At 44.0% G+C, this 21,015-nt stretch overlaps 1 protein-coding gene across 1 annotated transcript in view; it reads left to right on the forward strand.

The window, feature by feature from the left end:
• The window catches only part of LOC133396948 (ELKS/Rab6-interacting/CAST family member 1-like), a 58,204-nt gene that overhangs the window by 27,392 nt on the left and 9,797 nt on the right, over positions 1–21,015 (forward strand). The window contains 5 exon segments of the mRNA XM_061667256.1: positions 4,069–4,204; positions 5,460–5,591; positions 8,710–8,870; positions 18,063–18,210; positions 20,904–21,011. Of these exon segments, the coding sequence (XP_061523240.1) occupies positions 4,069–4,204; positions 5,460–5,591; positions 8,710–8,870; positions 18,063–18,210; positions 20,904–21,011 (685 nt within the window).

The raw sequence follows: 21,015 nt of genomic DNA on the forward strand, positions 1-21,015 counted from the left end.
AAAAAAGAGCATAATAATATTAATTTGTAGGTTGTTGTTTTTGTTTTTTTCTTCAAATGTATTGTGAATGCTGTTCTCTCAGCATCCATGCAATTAATACCAGAGTATAAGAGAGAGTGAGCGTGTGCTACAGTCAGCCGATAGCCCACAAATCCTCCGCGCTGCACCTCTGCGCTAAGTAAAAGTCGCACAGGACCTCAAAGCAACCGCAGGAACAAAGAAAGAAAACAATTCTGTTTGGGAGCCGCGGAAACATTGATGTCAGAGGATGAGGAGCTCCTCACATCAAAACAGGAGATGCGGCATGCACAAAAAAATGAAAAACAAAAAAGGAACAACTCTTCTGTCGCTTACCCAGCAAAGCAACTTTTTCTTTTTCTAGTTTCCCATTCGAGTTAGAGTTGAATCGCCAAAACAAGAGCGAAGATGGCCAGGGACCACAGGCGCTCAGGAGTTCAAACCTTTTTATAGCACAATGGGGAATACATAGAGTAGATTTCAGAGAAACAAGTGGAAGTTGGGAAATTCAATATGACCTTTATGCCTGTAAGAAGTAAGCAAATGTGTTAATGCTGGAAATTAAATAGCTGACCTGCGCATGAAAGCAGAGGGCTGTTATGGTAACTTAGCATGAATCTCCTCTGGCCTTGCCCAACAGTAACAAAACCCTCCAACAGCGTGTTCAAAGCGACTTTATCTCATCTGTTTAAGCCTTACAAAAATGCACCACTAATTTCACACTCAGGAGCTGGAACTCGCACAATATGAGAATTTGAGGTACTCCTAGAGTTTATGGCCTGTCCCTAAAAAAAAAAAAAAAAAAAAAAAAAAAAAAAAAAAACCTTCGTAGCTCCACTTCTCCTGCTTTTACCGAATTCTGGCAATGGCAGTGATTTTAAAAGTGTGGTAGGACTACTGTACCACTATTGATGTGCAGGCTGCCTCTAGGTGTACGTGAACAAATCACTGGATAAAATGTTCAAACTGCATAAACATGGTATCTGAGTGATGAGTACATTCTTGGTTACATTCTGTATTTTACCTATTTAAAGTTATTTACATAATACGCCTTGCACCCATGTCTATAAACAAGTGGGCAAATGTAAGCTATTATGTTCCTCTCCATGTAATAAATCAAACCAACACTTTTAGTGTTTTTTTTTTGTTTTTTTTTTCCAAAAAGAAAAAGCTAAATTCCAAGTGGTTAAAAGGAAATCCTTGATGTTAATTTTGTGTGAACTGTGTGCAGTAAACATACATGAGTCCTCAGCGTATTTGTGATCAAATATTTATGCAGTTCTCCAAATGCAATATTAATATTACCTTCACGCGGGCCCCTGAATGTCAGCCGCATACTAATGAAGGAGGTAGAAAAGTTCTTATGTAGCTTAGTTTTAGGAAGTTTTGGGAGATGTTTGTACGTGTGCGTTAGCGTGGCTAGTAATATATCTGGGAATTTTGAGGTTTTGCGACGTGTACTCAAGTTCAAAGTGCTGTCAACAAGCTTTTACACGTATTTACGTGAACACCTCACATAGTATGTTCGCCGCGGGGGCCACCGTGTTTGCGTGAGTGTAGATGCGCATAAATGAACACATGTAGCTGCACTCCCTTGAAATATTTGTGTGTGTGGTCTGAGGCTTGATGCCATACAAAGCACCTTGTGTTTGGAATCTATATAAATTCGATCTCACTTAAGGAGGAATTTAAGAGTAAATGGTCATACATTCCTTACATTCTAAAAGCTTCTAATGAGAGGGCAACATTACACAAATATGTAGGTTTAGCTCCAGAGTTTGGGCATATTTTATAGCCCCGTGGGAGTCAAATTATCAAGTTTTAAGAGCCTGGCAGGGGGACATTTTGGTGAAAAATGTGGCGATTGTTTGACGGCAGCTGCGGTTGCCTGTCATCCATGGTTCGCTAAGTGGATGGTGATAGAACCAAAGAGCGAGGGGAGGAAAAAGCCAATGAAAGCAGAGCGGAGGGGCCGTCTAATGGGCGAGGCTCAAATGATTTACAAGCTGCAAACAAACTAGATGCAAGCAAAACAAGTGATTAGCGGGATAAAAATCAAGATGAAACCAGAGTGTTAGGTCAACACGGAACATTGCCCAACTGAAAAATCAACTCCACATGCGCACTCACACCCTGAGCATACTGTACATGCAGTAAATGTTGCATGAAGGGGGTTAGGGAGGCGGGATCTTCCTGGACATCCTCCAATAGGAACATTTCTGCCTGTTTATGACCTGTTACACACAAACAGGGCTTGAAAAGATATTTCCCAAAATCTGAAAAACACTGAAAACATATATGCATGTGTGTGCGCGGGAAGGTGCTGCAGATCAGATTTAGCATGTGTCTTTTATGTCTCTTTTGGAAGGCGGCACGTTTATGTCCTGCAGTGGCAGGTGAGATGAATAAGAAAGATGATATCAATTATCTGTGAGTCAAAAGAAAAAGAAATGCTGCAAGATGAAATAGCCAGTAGAGGCCTCGAAATATTATTGCAGAATGATGTTGGATTCCCATCACCAGAGGTTACTGACAAGCGCAATACTGGAAGTGAGAAATGAATTTTTCTACGAGGCGCAAAGACATTATGAGGACGTGTTAACATTTGCACGGTGCAAGCTTAGGTGCTGTACACGTCGTTTTGAAAACAATACAAACGGCGCTGCTCAGCACAAAAAGATGAGTTGACCGACGCCCACCTCTGTGCGGTCGCTTCCAGACCTTTTGTGTTTCTTATGCTTCATCCCGAGCCGTGATTCGGTGTAAGCTGTTAAACCTTCCTGGCATTAGCGCCGAGCTCTCTGCAAGTGTGTGTGTGTGAGTGAGGGGAAAAGGTATTAAAGGTCCCGATCAAGACAAGCTGGTGTGATATCCCGATCGGATTGTGACAGAGGCGCAACGGCTTCCAGGCAGCTTAGACGAGGGGGATTAAACCCTTTCTCCATCCACCAGTCCCGCAGCCTCCATGACGAATCACTCTCCATCCACCCCCGGTCTTTTTTACGAAGATCACGATTCAGAACACTGTGTCGTCTGGTCATTGAATCTCACTGCACTTACCGACACATTGCATTATATTGCACCTAGAAGGGTTGTGGCACTAGCCACAGTGTATAGAGTTAGTAAAATTCTTTCAGTATCGTTCTAGTTGCAAAAACAGGTACAAATGTTGACTTTCCATACCTTTGCGGACAAAGGAGGCATTATTATGCGGCAGAACATCTACTTTGTGAGAGTACCAGCTGTTGTGCTGCTTTTTGGAATAAATTGAGCAGGTGTCTACATACATACAAGGTGACTTCAGGGGGGTGAAATAAAAAATGCAGTTTTTAAAAGGTGGTTGAATTTTGGCAAGAATAATCCACCAATTGAATTTGTGATGGTTACAATTAAATCTCAAGACTCTCAAGGCATTCTGTTAATTTCCAGTATGTCATTTTTATTTCATTTAAGCATACCAACAATTTAATCTACTAAAGTGTGTACAGTAGGGGTTTTCGACATCAATTAATCAATCAAAATCATTGATATTTTTCTCAGTTGTCAACTAGCTGAGTGCGCTTTTGCCTCCAAACACAAGCTCGCTCACTCACATTTCCTTCCATCCTCGGTTGCAGATCGCGGTCGCCCCGCCCCCTGACTCATGACTCCAATCACATTCGGATAATTTCACGGATAGCCACAACTTGTGGCTATCCATGAAATTGTGTGTGTAGCCACAACTTGTAAAACACAGCTTCAGGCTCACTCCTCGCTAACGTGTCGATGTTACCCTTGCTAGTTAAAACACATTCATTGCCATTGACGGCTTTAGAAGTTAACTGGGAAGGCTGGCAGTGAATGAGTTTTAAAAAGTCATGCCGAATCACGCAACACAAAGCCTGGCTAGCTGGTTAGCCAGTCTAATTTACTGACACCCACATCACTCACCAAGCTAGGCCCCACCTTGGCAACCCTGTATTACAAAATCTTTTTTTTATTCAAAGGCTCGAATAAGCGATGGTGTAATCGAAAAATATTCGACAGCTGACAGCTGTTTTGTGCACGCAGGCAGATGAAGGATCAATCCAAGAAGGTGGCCAACCTGAAGCACAAGGAGCAAATAGAGAAGAGCAAGAACGCCCAGCTGTTGGATGAGGCCAAGAAAAGGGAGGACAATATGAACGAGAGCTCCCAGCAGATAAAGGTACGAAGGGGGAGGAAAGAGAGAGAGTTTCAGGGCGGGAGAAAAAGTTTCTCCCCTCTTCGCTCTCTGCTGGCCATATGTATACCTTGAATATATTGGCGCTATCACAACAGTGGCAACGTGTCAAAATGTGACAGCAAGCCGCCTTGGGCAATGTCAAACAGGCAACACACTCTTGTACACGCACACACTGGATGCAGCTCGGGGAGTGTGCGCGAGCGGGTATCCGGAGAGGATGATTGACACGGAACGAGGTGACAAGAGGAGCAAAGGACCCGCGCGCACACCCGCGCATAACTATGCAGTGAATGTTGTGGCTTTCAAATGGGGCTTGCTTCCTGCAGAGCCACAGCATCTCTGCATTGAAGTCAAGATTTTGAACTGCGGTGTCCTTCAATTTCTTGAACTTTCCCAGTCACCTTTTTTCCTTCCTCCCCCTCTACTTTTCCAGGAATTGTTAGCGGCCTCTCTGATTAAAGGCAGATGACAGTTTGTACTTTTGTGACTCAACAACCGCGCGGATTCTCGCTCTCCGTACGACCGAGCCCTTCTTTAGGGACTCTGCAAATAACCGTAACTGATGTGTGAGTTTCATTTCGGAGCCGTCCCGCGGCATACTTTGACCAGGAGTCAGGCGGCGAGTGAAACCCGAGCATAATTCGGACCGTAAATTTGATTCAGCACAATGAGAGACGTCTAATTAAATTAGGCCAATCTCAGTCTGCATACTTGGACTCCGAGTCATGTTGCATCTGGACCAGGACTCAGATGATGTCCAACATTAACGTTGTATCATCAATTTTTATTTTTAAAAACCCTTGAGGTGTATTTGTGAATTCCAGAGAGTCCTCAGGGTGGCGGGAACATCGGTTGAATCAAATTAAGCGGAAACTGATTTTGCCTGTCAGTTTATGTGAGAAGCTATCATGTTTTGCGAGGTACTTTAAGTTCTAGCAAGTTGATTTTAAAGTCACCACACTAGGCTTTTACAATTTCAAAAAGTGCCCTGAGGGTTTACGTGGTGGTTTGGTCACTCGTTTAACATATTTTTATTTTATTACTTCACTGGCGTAGAGTTGAAAAAAAAATTTTACTTACAAATTCAGCGTACCAGCCAAAGTAAAGTCCAACCTTTCCATGGATGAAAATACATCGATCACTCTACTTGCATGGCGCAACAGGCGCCATTTTTCATTTTGCTTATGGTGATCATTGTAAAAGTGTGTGTATGTGTGCGTGTGTGTGTGTGTTTTAGGACTCCATGCGCTATAAGGAGGAGCGCATTGAGGAGCTGGAGGAAGCCCTGAGGGAAAGCGTTCAGATCACAACCGAGAGGGAGCTGGTGCTCGCCCAGGAGGAGCAGGCCCGCACACACGCTGAGAAACAGGTACTCTCTATCTCTCTATCACACACGCGCACACACACACACACACACACACACACACATTTGCAAACATGTAAAAAGAATCCCTGATGAGTGATCGTGTGACCCAAACCTTCACCTTCCCTTCAACCCCTTCGCCCCTGAGGATTAGCTTTTTGTGTTTTTCTCAAGCATCAGAAGCACACAAAAGTGTTTTTTGGCTGACGTAAAAGCTGACATATTAAACACTGCTGTGCCAAATGTGGCTAATGGCAGCACACATGCCCCGTGTGCCAACTGAGCTCATTCAGGTGCGGCCGCGTGTTTGCCCAGTCATTCCTCATTTGGTAAATACATCCCTATTTAAAGAACAACTTGCGTTTTGTCCATCCCGGCGGCACACAAACAGCTTTGTGTGAAGCCGAGCGCCTGTGCGTTGTCCGTGTTTATCTCCGGCGAAGAGGCAGGAAAGCTTCTAATGCTGCTCAGGAGGAAGCGTTTACGAGATATTACCGCAGAGTAGCAGGAGTTTGCTCATCGTGACTTAACAAGGTCTTGGAGATGTAAAATGTACCTCCGAAGGCTGGATGGGTTTTGACAAGTGTTGGACAAAAAACAAAAAAACAGCGTGGGCCGTCAGGATGAATACTGCCCTGAGAAAACACAGCGCAGTGTAGCTGTTGGCAAAAATGTCCGCACTCCATTGTTATTAATGCGTCTAAATGTTGGCCGTCCCGTAGACAGACATTAAAGCAAACACAGAGAGTCGTTTTGCTTTTGCTGCATTTCGCTGACACGCTTCGTCACGCTAAATATGAATTATTTGCACAATTACATTCAGCGGCGGGTCTGTGTCCAAACTCACAATCAAAATTGGTAATGATACTGCCGTGCTTGTTGCTTTTTGACACACATAAGCCTCATCAAGTGGACATTTAGACCTGATGCGCAAGAGCTGAACCGACAAATACTGTCTATTCACATGGCTTGCCGTGACTGTTGGCCGTGTGAGCAAAGTGTTTCCACATCCCACTCCGTGCCTTCCTTAACAAACTGCGGACGAGCGCGAAAGCTTGCGGCCATTTGAAACTCAAGTTTTACCAGCTCTGTTGAAAAGAAGAAGCAATCTTTTTCATTGGCTTAAAATCACGTGATCATGTGATCGGATCAGGACAACACTAGTATTAGTATCTTTCCTTTTCCTAAACTGTGAATCCAGTTTAAATGGAAGTAAAGGTACACAAAAAGGTGCATGGAAAAAAACATGCACCTGAAGTCCTGAGTTTGTTTTCATTTAATTTAGCGTTGATGTATTGCCATGATGCTTTAAAAAAAAAAAAAAAGCTAGAACTGGCCTCTTTAATTAGTGGAGCAGACGCCATTGAGGCAGGACGCGGTGCCGGTGAGCATCCTGGACTTTGAACGCCTCGGCGAAGAAGCACAGAGTAGAAATGTCATCTTGCGGCCAGCGGCTGTCAAACACAGACGACATCGCCCAACATCAACATCATTTCAGCCATTCTGTCCAGACCTGCAATGTACAGAACAGTGTTCCATCTCCACTGCATACATTCCTTCCAACACACAAACACACACACATGCGCTCACACACGCACACACTCACACTCACACACACACGTAAACACGACAGAAAAAGTGCTAACTGCTCTTTAAACAGCATTGCATTCAGTGGCGGCCAGATGGATTCTGCTTTGGCTTCTTCGCATAAGTGCGAGAAAATAAGTATTTTTATGTTCCTCTCTTTTTCTTTTTTTTTTTCACGAGTGCATCACTGCAATTAGGCCTTGGTGGAGTGATTCATAAAAATCGCGACAGAGGCAGAGACAATAATGAGCTGGTCAAAGAGACCTCACTTTTTTCTTGTGACAGCGTGCCATCGAGCGTGTTCGCACTTGCTAATGTAGCCAAAGCAGGAACATTTGCAAACACACACACGCACACACACACATCCAGCCTGACTGGACAGCCATTTATTGACAAGTGATGTGTGTGTGTGTGTGTGTTAGGGAGCTGTCCCAGCTCAAGCGGTTGACCGCATCAAAATATAGGAGACATTTTAAGCTAGACGTTAGTCATGAATGGTCAGTGGAGAAAGGTGTGTATGTGTGGCTTTGTGGCAACCGCATGACACACCCCATCTGTCAGGTTTTGTCATTTTTCTACAGCTGCAATTGCTCCTTTTTCCACCCAGGATTCATCCCGCCATCCCTCAAACGTTCCCCCACCCTTCCTTGCTCCCTTATGTATGGAATTGAAAATGGAGCTTGTGTTCCTGACTGCTCATTAGCGCAATTCACATCTGTTGTTTCTCTCGTTCGTCCATATCGCTCGTGTTCTTGTATACCTCCGCCAAGGACGTTACGTATGCGAGATGGCAAAACACAATTTTCATGGCCACTTTTTAATATTGCGAACGAAATTCTGGATTATCTTAATGTCAAAATTCATTATAATGATCATTATTAAGCCTTGGTGGAGGTCATTCTACTTTATCTTGCATACTTTCTCCTTTTTCTGTATTGGATGTATTCACTTAAGCATTTCTGTCTTCTCTCTCCTCCTTACCGCTTCTCCTTCCCTTATTTTTATTGTTTTAACATCTTGGCCTTCATGGGTTTTTTTTTTCCTTCCTTTTCCTCCACTTACTGTGTCTGTCCATCTTTCCTTGTTTCCTCTCCTTATGCACACAGCTCTCTCATATTGAGCTCACCACGACTGGCTTTAGGTGGTCAAAGGTAACCAAGTGGCATCACAGACATCACTGCTCTTTCCAGTTTGTGAAGAAAACAAACGGGCATGACATTGTGTCTTTTATTATGGTTTTTCCAGTGTTTTTCCCATGTGAATCATAATATTAACTTGGGCACTTTCAGTGTCCTTCAGTGAAGCTTTGAATGTAAAAACATTACTGAATGTGTCTCATCATACTATGCAGTTGTTCTATGCACACCCACGCGCACAGCGAGGGGGTATGTCATAAACTTACTGACATCCAAAAATAATTTACAGACTATTTCTGTGGAAAAACTCAGCGACGAAGCAAAGTGAATTATTGCGGCGGCAAGTCTGTAACGCATATACTGTATGTCTGTGGGTGTTTGTGTGTGTGTGTGTGTGTCAGGTGGAGGACCTGCTGGTTGCCATGGAAAAGGTGAAACAGGAGCTGGAGGTGATGAAAGCCAAGCTGTCATCCACTCAGGTGTCGTTGACCGAGAAGGAAGGTCACCTGACTGCCCTGCGTGCCGAGCGGCGGAAGCACCTGGAGGAGGTCCTGGAGATGAAGTAAGAATTTAATCTGGTTGGTGAACATGCTCCGAGCAGCCCCGTTTTTTTTTTTTTTTTGGGGGGGGGGGGAGGGGGGATCTTCACCCAGCACCTCATCAGCTCCCCATCATTTACTTCCCTCCCTTATCTCCTCTCTGCCCCTTTAACCCACAAGAGTTAAGTTGACTATCAACGCAGTAACCACGTAGCACTTTGGACCTCTTCGTATGATTGATCGCATACGCAGACGTCCACCCGGACTGCGTTTTAATGCAACATTAATGGACGCTCTTGCAAAAGCGAAGAGGAGTCCAGCAGTCTGATGTACTTACACCACTGAGGATTTACATGGCCTGGAACAATACTTGAAGCAGAAGCCAAAGACAGTGACCCCATGCGCTGCCTGTTTAAACACGCTGTGGGACTGACTTTTACTGTGGCATCATGGGAAAAATATTGGCCGCTAGTTGGAGTCCCAATAACAGTCGCTTGGCTTTAAGTGCGCATGCATGGCACCCACCATGTATGTGCACACGTCGGCACACTAATTTATGGACATTAAGAGGGACTTTTAAAGGAGAAGATAAAAAAACAAAACAGATTCAGCTCAATTGTTTATGTCAGGCATGAAGTCACATAAATGTGCATCCGAGCCGCCTCTTTATGTTTTCCCGCCATCAAATATGCAGACATTAAAAACAAACTGCTGTTTTAATGGCGTCTCTAATGCGCATTTAGAGGCTATGACACACCACTTTTCCACCGACTGCTAATAAAGCATATTAAATATTACAAACAGAAAAAAATTAACATGTTTGTTTAACTAGGGAAATTGTAATAATGTGATGTAAATAATAAAAACTAAATAAGGTCATGTGCATATTGGTACTATGCAGTAAAAAGCTTTTACAGTACAGCGGTGAGTTTAAATTGCTCCATGACCAATCTTGAAACTCAAAATGCTCACACCTATAAACCATTTTTATTTTAACCCAAAACTACTAGCATAAGCGGGGCTAAACCTGCAATAAGCATTTTTGCCATTGTTTGCCCCCCCAAAAAGAAAAAAACAAAAGGAAAAAAATGACAAAAAACATTTTAAAAAGGTGGGGGGGGAAATCCACAAATAGGTGAATGCGTGGATGCTGAACTGCGAGTATGGGGTCCACGCTACATGGATATATAATTATTTCTTATTATTTTTGGTACATGGTGACGATCAAAGCTCCTCAGTCAGCTGCAGTAATAATCGTTAATTTTTTTCACCGAGGATAAAGAATATATGCCCGTTGCTGAAAGAGTTATAACACAGAGACACCGAAGCAGTTTTACTTCTTCTTATCGTTGATCACGTCACCTCTTTAATGGACATTTGTGGGCCTTAAGCTGTCTTGCGTTAACTTACATGATGTGCACGACAACGCTGGCCTCCTCCGATGCGTACAACATGGTGGCTATGCCGTCCGCGTGTAATGCGCATGAAAAAGTGCGGGCGTGCACAGGTGGCCGTAACACTTTGAGGGTTGATTTCCTGATTTGTTGCCCGGTTTAACACTGGTTTAAGTTTAATGTTTCTGTAAGACATGATATATGATACCAGAGCTTTCAGCGGGTTCTACGACAGGCTTGGAATATATTAGCACACATGAGTACACAGACACACACGCAAACTCTGGCAGTACATCTGTGACATTCTGTCTCACGTTTCTTCCAAACTGTACTTGTACAAGAAGTCATCAGTGAGCGAAGGCATCTGAGTTGTAGCTTTCCTTGCGGGGGGAAGTGGGAAGGACAGTGTGGGGATAGTAAAATGAAAGAAAATGAGCATTAAAGTGTTTCTTGGCAGCCGGAAGACGAGCGAAAGCAAAGAGGAGAAAGACAGCTGTCCAAAGACAACTTAGTCCAGCCAACAAAAGCGTGCGCTCGAAATTATATTACCCCCAACGCCGTCTCCCCTGTTCCTTCTGTTCATCCATCACTCTTTAACGGTGCACTCTACATATTCAACATATAAACACTTCATGATGTTTCACGCATGCAATGAGGTTTCACATCCTGTGTGCGGAATTTTAATTTATGGGTCATTGTTTTCGTCATTACAGAAAGGCGCGTGTAACATTTTTACGAGCGCTAATATCAAATTGTGTGCTGAGGCAAATGTTCTGAGGCATAAAAACAGCGAGATGTCAATGTCTGTTTATTTGCAACGTTGTTATGGATATTGAAATGGTAAAAAAGACACTTTATCACCCTGGAGAGTGTTCAAGAAATGAAACAACGGTGCACTTGATGATTTTTTGGCAGCGTGGCTTCCAGGGTTCTTGTTAGTGGTTTGGCAAAATGTTCTTGTATGCTTTCGCAGGCAAATAAAAGGTGATAATTAAGTTGTTTTCAGACATTGGCTATGTGCTATTTTTAAAATCACACTTTCCCCCAATTAAACTCCAACAATGTTGGTTTAAAAAAAGATGCCCCCATGGGAATGATTTTGTCAAATGCGTGCCTGGGGGATACAGTTGTGCTTAAAGGTTTCCTGGCAGAATTTCGTAAGCCTAATAGCATTGTTGCCCAAGTCAAATTTGATCATTTTCGGATTGTATTTTATTTTTTTTGTTGTTTTGCAAATACAGAGCTATTTTTGTGTTGATTTGGTAACACCACGTTAAAAAGGCGACTTCGGCAAGGTATTGTGATGTTCGATTCCAATCCAATAGTGCTGTAATGAACGATTCCAATGTAATTGGCAATAACAATTCGATACGATACTTTTGTCTCGTTTAAATCATAGTTTCATAAAGAATACAAAACATCAGATTAATCACTGTTCATCATATACTGTACATTGTCGTTTTGAATGACTGACATTCCAAAAGTATCGATACTTTGATTTGAGAATCAATTTGAGACAAGGTATCTGAGGTATCGATATTTCAGTACTGCTTCGCACATCACAATATTTCACAATCCTGCCAGGGTATGTAAATTTAAGAGCAGAACCGTCGATACAAGTGCAAATAAAATCCAAGCTGCCGTCATGCGCAAGTTTTCCCTGTTTTCCCACTCTTGTAGTGAATGTTGATGCCTCAAGGCTAATGCTGTAAATGTAATTTATCACTCCTCCAATGCTTCTTCTCGGCTTCCTCTCGCTGCGTCCTGTCCGCCGCCGTCCCTTCGCTCGTCCCGTCCTCCTCTCCATCACACCCCGGAGGCTTTCCTTCAGTCCGCCCCCGCGTGCCTCTCATGTCTCACTCCCGCCTTCCTATGCATCTTTGTGTCAATCGCTATACTGTAGCTTCTGTGTGACTCCTGTACATCTGCCTGCGTATATCGTTATCACCCGACTGTATTTCCGGGTATCATCGCTATTGTCGCCATGTGCTAAAAGAATTCAATCGTGCGTGCATGTGTTTTTGCTATTCCTCATCTACAAATATGGACTCTGCGTCTCATGTTTCTCCGACTGTAATAGAGCTAAAAGCTTCCCTCGTTGGTATTCTTACTTACATATAATGCTTTTTGTGTGTGTGTGTGTGTGTGTGTGTGTGTGTGTGTGGATTTATGCCAGCTTTGCAGACTACTCGACTCCACGTGTAACACACACACACACGCATGCGCACAATACAGAAGTTATCCTAACAATGTGGCAATGCGTGTCGCCCGTGTAAATAAGACTGGCGGCCAAAGTGGTGTGCGTAAACAGACAAGAAAGCGTGACTGCTTAGAAGACACACACACACGCACACATGCATGCATGTACATATTATGGCAGCAAGACAAGCGCTTTGATCCCCTCAGACGGCAATGAGATTATAACAAGAGTGCCAAAGCGAGACTGTGCGTGTGTGTTTGTTGTGTGTTGCGCGCGCGGGCTTGTCGAGAGCTTAGTGCGACTAAAAGGGGCTGCGCCGTTTGACACTCGGTTTTACAAGCTCAAAGCGGGGCGCCTTCCCCCTTCTCGCGCGCTCTTCACTTGCCTTTCTTGCTTATTTGCTGCTCTTTGATGATTTGTGTAAAAAGAGATGGGGAAAATCAACAGGCTCGCGAAGTAAGGCTCAGACCTCCTAATTCGGATCTTCATCTGGACCTTTTGCATTTACCGTACCTGAATTCTGTATGCATTATTCAGAGGACTTAAAGAACATAGTCAAAAATGTCCATCAATCAATTGAGTAATTGGCTCGACATCGATTTTGCGTGATTAAACAACAAACCGTGCATGTTGTTCTCCACTTAGGGTTGCCATCCTCACATTCCACACTATTAAATGTGTGACTTTGAGTGTGTGTGGCTTTAAAAAAGTGGGGTCTGGCCTGGCAAGTGACACGGGTGTCAGCGAATAAGACCGTAGATTTGGCTCAGGCCAGTGGCTAACCGTCAGCCAGTCTGCTCGTTGAGTCGCAGGGCCCGAGCAGCTCGTGTAAATTTAGGAAAACCCACACAAGCACCTCAGAACTGTGAGGCAGACCTGCTAATCTCATTGGACGTCAGTTCATTATTTTCATTTTCTTTTCTTTTTTTTTTTTGCTTAATCCTAACAATGATGGAAACATAAGCTCCTTGGCAGAGGTAGTAATTAAACCTGTGCTGCAGTTAGAACTTAGTGACAATTGTGACAAGTTTTGTCAAGTTTTAGAAAATAGTTTTTCTTTATTTTTTCCGACCAAACTTGTTCCTCAAGCATGTGGATGTGTGTTTGCACACGTGTGGTCCCATCAAAAAACGCAAACTCCTGCAGACCCTGGGTAATGCATTTTACACCTTTCCTATTAGTCACAGTGTGTGTCTGCAAATGTGTGTGTGTGTGTGTGCCTGGGTGAGAAGGAGACAGCACAGTGAACAAAGGGAGAGGGGAGGGGAAAAATGAGATGAAAATGGGGGGGGGATGTGTCAAGATCAGATCCTCATTCTGTCATGCAGCAGTCCCACCTGCCCTCCTCTCTTGTCTCGCTCGCTCTCTCCAATGCGCCGGGATTGTCTCTCGACCCCGCTTCCCTGCTGCGCCGCTTCCCCGGCTCGCCGTCTCTCTCCCCCTTCATGTCTCTTTGATTTGTTTTCCCTGCAAATCCTCCAGGCAGTTTATTCCCTTCCCCGTCAGTGTTGTGCATATGTGTGTGTGTGTGTGTGTCTGTGGGTGTGTGTGAGAGCCTCCTCGCCGTCTTTTCTTTAAGCCTCTCTGATGTACAACAGCTCTTTGAGGGAGCTTTTCCTTCTTACACACTCGTATTCAATGCATACAACAATTTTAATTCCACTCGCTCACCTTTTCCTATTGTCGCTAATAGTCTCTCACTCATCTATCAGCATCCAGTATGCGACACAACCTTGGAAAAAAGATGTTCTTAGATTAAATATGATGCAAACATTTTCCCCTCACATTGAGACTTTGTGGGAGCTTCTCATGCACATCATGAGCTTCTAATAAGCACAATTAAACACATTTGCAGGGTAAATATTAGCCTGCGGCACATTCATAACAATAATTCCAGACATCCCACGTTTTTTTTATACATAAAACGATCCCCTCGGCCCTCCTTTCAAATGGACCTCCAGTGGGAATTTAAAGGACTTTTTTAACGCACAGCTGCAGTAGAAGTTGATCAGTTTTCCCGATAATGGCATTAAGCGCTTCAAAAAGAGAGAGCGAGAGAAGCAGTAAATGTTTTTTCCTCGCTTCATTGACTGCCTTCGCTTTGATGCCGCACATATGGCCAAACGGACAAATGTTTCGCGAGACTCGCTCAGATCTGTTGCGTGTGTTTGTTCTTTAGGAGTGCGGCCCTGTGTATTCGACTCCATTTGCTTGATATACAGTGGATATAAAAAGTGTATTTGTGATTGATAAAAATGGAGATTTTCACTCTTAATATGACCTTTTAAAACAGTTCCTCTTATGACTGGGATGTGGCATTTTGCGCTTCAGAATGAACCAATCACATTCAAACTCAGGTTTAATGGGAGTCACCACACACCTGCCGCCATTTTCAGTGCTCTTCATTAACACCAAATACTATTCAGCTCTGCTGACTCACATTTAACATGAGTTTGACTGTGACTGGTGGATTCTAAACACACGTTCCCAGTCATATGAGGGTGTGCACATTTGTGCAACTGCATGATTTCGGTTGTTGTTTTGTTCACCAAAACCTGGCATTTGAACAGGGTGCGTCTGTAAACCTTTTATAGCCTTCCACTATATTTACATTTTGAGACCTGAATGATGCTTGGGAGGAATTAGTAAAAGGGTTTAATTGAAATCCTTGCACACCAAGTGGATCATGGCTCAGGTGTGCGTATGGATTTGTGCTTGGCGGCCGGCTGCGGGTCCTGCATCTCATTACCCTCGCTTCTTTTTTCTGTTCCATCTTCCACATTTCTCCTCTGTCGCTGACAGCGCCGTGCGCTTGCTTTACTTCGAAAGTTGTGTTTTATTAGCTGCGGTACGAAAAGCGCACACCTCACTGGTCATGCGCGTCACCTGTGCCCTCGCTCGTGCTCTCGCAAACTCATCAGGCTTCACGTCATAGTCGCTGGCGCTCCTCCTGGCCCCTGCTTTCATTTTTCCGCCAGCTGCCGCCGCCGCCGCTCTGGCCTCAGCTCACGTTCAGGTGGTCGCACCCCTCAGCGCGCACAGCTGCGATCTGTTACCCGGCACGGGGTTCCTCGCCGACGCATCCCCGTGCATTCCGTCAAGGTTATTTTATTGAAGTGAGGGACTTTTCAAACCCCAAAAGTCAAAGTCTCCTGAGGATTCAATGTTGTTGTTTCGTGTCCTGCTGGGCTGATCAGTTACAGTTAAGTAGAAGTCTCAATAAAGCTCGTTTTCAAGAAAAACAGGATGGCTAGCCAGACAACGGTGCTTCCAGGGAGTAGGATCAATCTAAAAATACTCACTAAAACATTAGGTATGCATTTTAATACGAGAGCCTCATTAAAAACAAAAAAACATATATATATATATATTTTTTTTTTTTTCAATACTATTTTCAATACTATTTATGCAGAATTAAAAAAAAAATAAAAATAAAAAAACTGAGAATCATTCAAACATGGCATGGTTGTTAACAACATTCTTCTCTGCGGTGTGTCAAATTTAGAAGACGCATTTGTTTTCACTTTACAGCACGGATCATTTCCCGCGGTACACCTGAGGATCTCTTGCAGCACATTGGTCGGTGATCACTCGTATATACATAGTTTGAAACGGATATTCACATTCCACATTGGTGTTTATACGGTATCTCCACATGGCCATATGGATATAAACCTCCGTTTACAAAAATGAGCTTGTAACACAACAATTCCTTCAGGGGCTTTTTACAGTGTAAACCGTGGCGTCTTACAAGTGGTGCAGCCAGAGCAAGCATGTCATAGAAAACAATGGAGTGCTGCTTTATAGCACCGAGATATATAGTACCAGAGAGCGAGGGGATTATTTTTAACAGAGCCTCGTGTTTGTCTTACACCGAGACTGGCCAATGTCACGCTGCGTGGACTCGCACACATTCTCACAGAAATGTAAAGTAACCCACAGGGAAGCATCCTATCATAACTGCAGACATTGAACTCTAACTTGATTACACACTCGTACACACACTCACTGTCGCGGTGTTGTGCCAGCGTTGGAGGAGATAAATAAAGCGACGGGCGCACGCTGGAAGCCGCCCTCGCGTGTCCACGAACGTCCGGGATCGAAGTCGCCATTAGCCGTCCCTGATACAGCGAGGGGCGTTAAGTGGTTTTAGGAAGGAGAAGAGCCCGTGTGTGCGCGCGTGGGGGCGGAGGTCAGGTGCCTGGTGCGCTTGTGCGCGTCTGCTTACTATCTGCCTTGTCGCCGCCGCTATGACATCATGGCGCACGAGCGCCAAACGACGGAAAGAATGCCTCTTGTCTCCTTTACAAGCGGAGAGGGCGAGCGATAGAGCGAGTGATGGAGGATCGGTGAAGGTGAAAGAGATGAAAAAAAAGTGTGTGTGCGTTATACAGAGATAGCGAGAGAGGCCCACCATGAGGACATCTGGAATAAATGTAATTGTGACCACTGTGGTTTATTAGCGCTGTGTGCAGGCAGGTCACTCAGATTTAGAATAAAATGAGATGTCCTTTTCGGTTTAATAAAGCTCATCTCCCATCAACGCTGGTGAAATGATGATTTTAACTTATCTGCAGTGAACCCCAGCCTATTTACAAGCGTTTTACAAATACACAAATCATTCGATTAACAAGAAAAAAAAAGTGAAAAGTTAAATCTCTGATGATATTGAAGTGTTTAGGAATTATGGTTTGTGGTATTTGTTCATGTTTAAACAATAAATATAGGAAATTATGAAAATTTTTAGGGAAACAATTGCACTATTCGCAGTAGGGCTTTGGAGTTTTACCGTACACAAATTTAAAGCTGTCCCCATGCATACAGTTCATAATTTCAAAAACGGATAGCAAAGCAATCATCAGGGGGAATTGATCCATCCAGCGCCTGTCTGGCTAATGAGCGCCGCAGCACAGATGCATGATGGGACACTTGACAGTGTGGTCAGCGAGGTTGACCGAAGAATCCGTGGGCCTTCACCCAGGCGAAATGTGTAATCTGTCTTCATTTAGACGCTCTCATCGCCGCATTCCATCGGTGCCGCAGCGATGCACGCACGGGCACGTGTTCCAAATTGAAGAAGGAATAAAAATGGAAGAAATAGATGCATGACTTTGCAGCGAGAGGGAGTTGTGGGTGGATTCCTATAATTGCACGTCTGTGCTTTGAGTCTTTTGTCTTCATACATGCAAATCTGTATGATTTATATGTTGCGGGGACACAAAGAAAAAGGAAACCGTCAAAACGGAGCCTGTAATCAATCACCAAACCGAAGCTTTGTTTGCTTCACTTGTTGACAGCACGTTTTGAATTTTTTTGAGCCAATTATACCGTCATTAACAGTTGATGCTCATGTCTCACTCAAAAGAACATATATGATTTATTTATTTTTATTTTTTATTTTTTGGAACGCATCAGTGCAGAAGTTGTAGTTATATGTTTGGACACAGAAAACATCCCTGACTTTGCACATTTGAAACTTCGGAACAAACGTTGGTCACATCCAGTGTTTGGCTGACCCCCAAGAACAAGTTCACTCTATTATATGGACTTCTTACTTCAGCAGTAATCACCGCCGCTATGACCCCTAGAAGGGTTCTTAACCTGAGTGTTTGTGTGCACAGACAAGAGGCGCTGCTGGCTGCCATCAGCGAGAAGGACGCCAACATCGCCCTGCTGGAGCTCTCCTCATCCAAGAAGAAGAAAACCCAGGAAGAAGTGGCGGCTCTGAAGAGAGAAAAAGACGGGCTGGTTCATGAGCTCAAACAGCAGGTAGGATTCCTCCATGCTCTTTAAATACAGTAGGCAAGAGTGACAGAAACACATGCAAATTAAGAATGGAAAAATGTAGTACATCATAGGAAAAAGCCTCGGTGAGGGAGCGCAGGCGAGGTGTCAGCGACACGAGCGGCAAAGCAAACAACAGAAAGCCGGCCCAGCATGTGCCCGCACACTTCCGACCACCGAGGGTAAATTTAGGAGCGAACTCAACTACCCGTCCCGCCTGCACCGCACTGACAAATCTCACAACACTTTCATACCGAACCCTGTTGATTTATCCGAGAATATGTAGACTCACACGCGGGACGCTCGTCACTCCGCTAGTGTGGATGTTTACTAACCCTAACGCGCGCGCACACACACACACACACACGATTAGGCTCTTCAGGGGTGTAGTGAATAAACAAGCCTCTCGAGGATGAACCGACTGCGCTAATACACTTCTCTCCATCAGTCAATATACGCTGTACAAAAGTATTGGTATGTATGAAAACTAGAGGAATTGCACATTTGGAATTATTATCCATCTCCTGTGTTCCAGTTAAGAGACAAGAGGCAGCATTTAGAACCAATTGGAGATGTGGATTACTGGAACGGTTAGGGTTCGTTAACTTATTCCGTACTTTGATTTCCCGCAATTTGGTGTCTGAAATCACCTTTCAGTAACAATGAATTTTGCCCTCACGTGTTTTAGGAGCAAGGGGGTGTCACAGGAAAGCCATTATAACATGCGTCACTCTTTCCTCTTCCTGTGTCCCTTTTCAAGTCTTTTATGACACGTTGGGGTCTCGCAGTCAGTCCCGGACGACACAGAGACTCAACTGTCTTTTCGACAAGTGTGTGTTTGTGTGTGTGTTTGTGTGTGTGTGTGTGTGTGCGCGCGGCGAAGGGTGTGAGCGCTTATTTTTTTCTCTCTTCCCCCTCTTGGTGCGTCTCGCTGCCTGTCTTTCCCTCTGTGGTATCATAATTTTCAGTCCCTCAGTGATGGATCACAGCTGAGACTTCCTCAGTATTCCCGTTTGTGTATGTTTGTGCGCGCGCCGGTCGGCGGAGCGCAGGCTGGCGGCGTATTTTTAGTTCCCACCTATTCCCTCCGTCCCTCCTCCCGCTCCCTGTTTGTGTAATTGTCACATGCGGATAAAGTGCCCGGACAGCTGGAAAACAGGACAACGAGTGAGTAAAATATCAAATCAGTGAAGCACACAAACAGCTTCTATTACTCTAATGAAATGAGTCAAATACGCACCAAATAATGGAAATAATGGACTGAAGGGCTATTGAACTGTTCGATTAATCAAAGACTCAAATTGCATAAAACTCAGGATTTTATCATTTTCCAAAGCAATACATCGTGGGCTGATGTTGGTTTCTGGTCTTGTTCTGAGAGATAAAGAAATTAGTGTGTGCGAGCAAGACATTGTGGTGGTCATAATAAAACTAGGCCGCATTTTACGGCGCCAGAAATACATGTGGTTGAGATTTGCAGCTTGTGCGTGGCCTTCACCATTGTTCTGCACATTTGTGGTCAAGGCCCGGCTGCGATATTGTTATATTATCCACGTTATTTGCATGGAAAATGTCGACAAGACGATGATTGGCTGTCACAGCAAAAGTAATGTATTTATTTATATTCCTTGAATTGACTGTTTGTATCCTTTGTGACCTCTCCTCTTGCTAACCAAAGCGGAAAAATGGTAATCCAATTTATTATTGTACGAAGACTACGCTAATCACAATGACGCATTTTCTCACAATGACAAGCAGAAATGGAGGTCAATCTTTTTTTTTTTTTCTTCCATCACATCCAAGCATGAATCAGCATCTTCGCACGACGATAATTGTGTAGATTATCAAGCGAGGAATGATACAATAATCTCATCTACGATTCCCCGGGGCCTTATCAGAGTGGAATAATTTTTTGTTCACCCCCACCATTATCATGACTCGAGCATTTTTGCTTACCTCGCTTCATTTGCTTCCCTCTGTTGTCAAGGATGGCGGAGAGTAGCCGGAAAAAGGAAACAGGAGATTGTAGGAATGAAGTAATGGCGTGATGATTAGATTTTGTTTGAATGAGCATGAGAGCTGAGGTCAGCATCGCTACTAATTAAAAAGAAGACGAAGATATAAGGGAAAACCACAGGGGGGTGGAAAAGACATGGGTGGGGGGAAAATCATTTCAATGCTTCTTATCATTCATTGTGGCGTCACATATATGTTAAGTATATTGTTTTTTTTTTCTATGTCGCAGTAGAAAGTGTGTGTCGCAATCTTGACAGAAGATGACACAGTCAACGTTCAATTTGAGAAATATTTTGACATATTTTGTCATCTTTCCGATTCCTCGGAGCAGCGGCATGTGCGTATGTCCGTGTAGTCCAGCTCCCCTTCTCCCACTCCCTCGCTCCTCCGAGGTCTACTGTAAAGCTGAATTTACAACTATAACTTGGGAAACAGAGCAGCGAAGGTGAAGGGGGCTGAAAAAGGATACGGGGCAGCGGAGGGCCGCCCGGGGAGCGAATGTGATGAGAGGGACTCAGGAAGGAAGAGAGGAAGTGGAAAAGATAATGCGTGCTCGTATTATGTACATCATATGGTTCTTATAGCTTTAAGAGCTGTCATTTCAATTTAGGACGGTTGTATTTAACTTTTTCTTTTTTTTTCTGGGAATCTTCTACGTGCAGACCCAAAACAGGATGAAGCTGATGGCGGACAACTACGAAGACGAGCACCCGAAGGTGTCGTCCCCCTACTCGGAGCTGCCCAACAACCACAAGCCCTCCCCGGATCAGGTGA

Source organism: Phycodurus eques, chromosome 22, assembly GCF_024500275.1.
Source record: "Phycodurus eques isolate BA_2022a chromosome 22, UOR_Pequ_1.1, whole genome shotgun sequence".
Taxonomy (NCBI): Eukaryota; Metazoa; Chordata; class Actinopteri; order Syngnathiformes; family Syngnathidae; genus Phycodurus; species Phycodurus eques.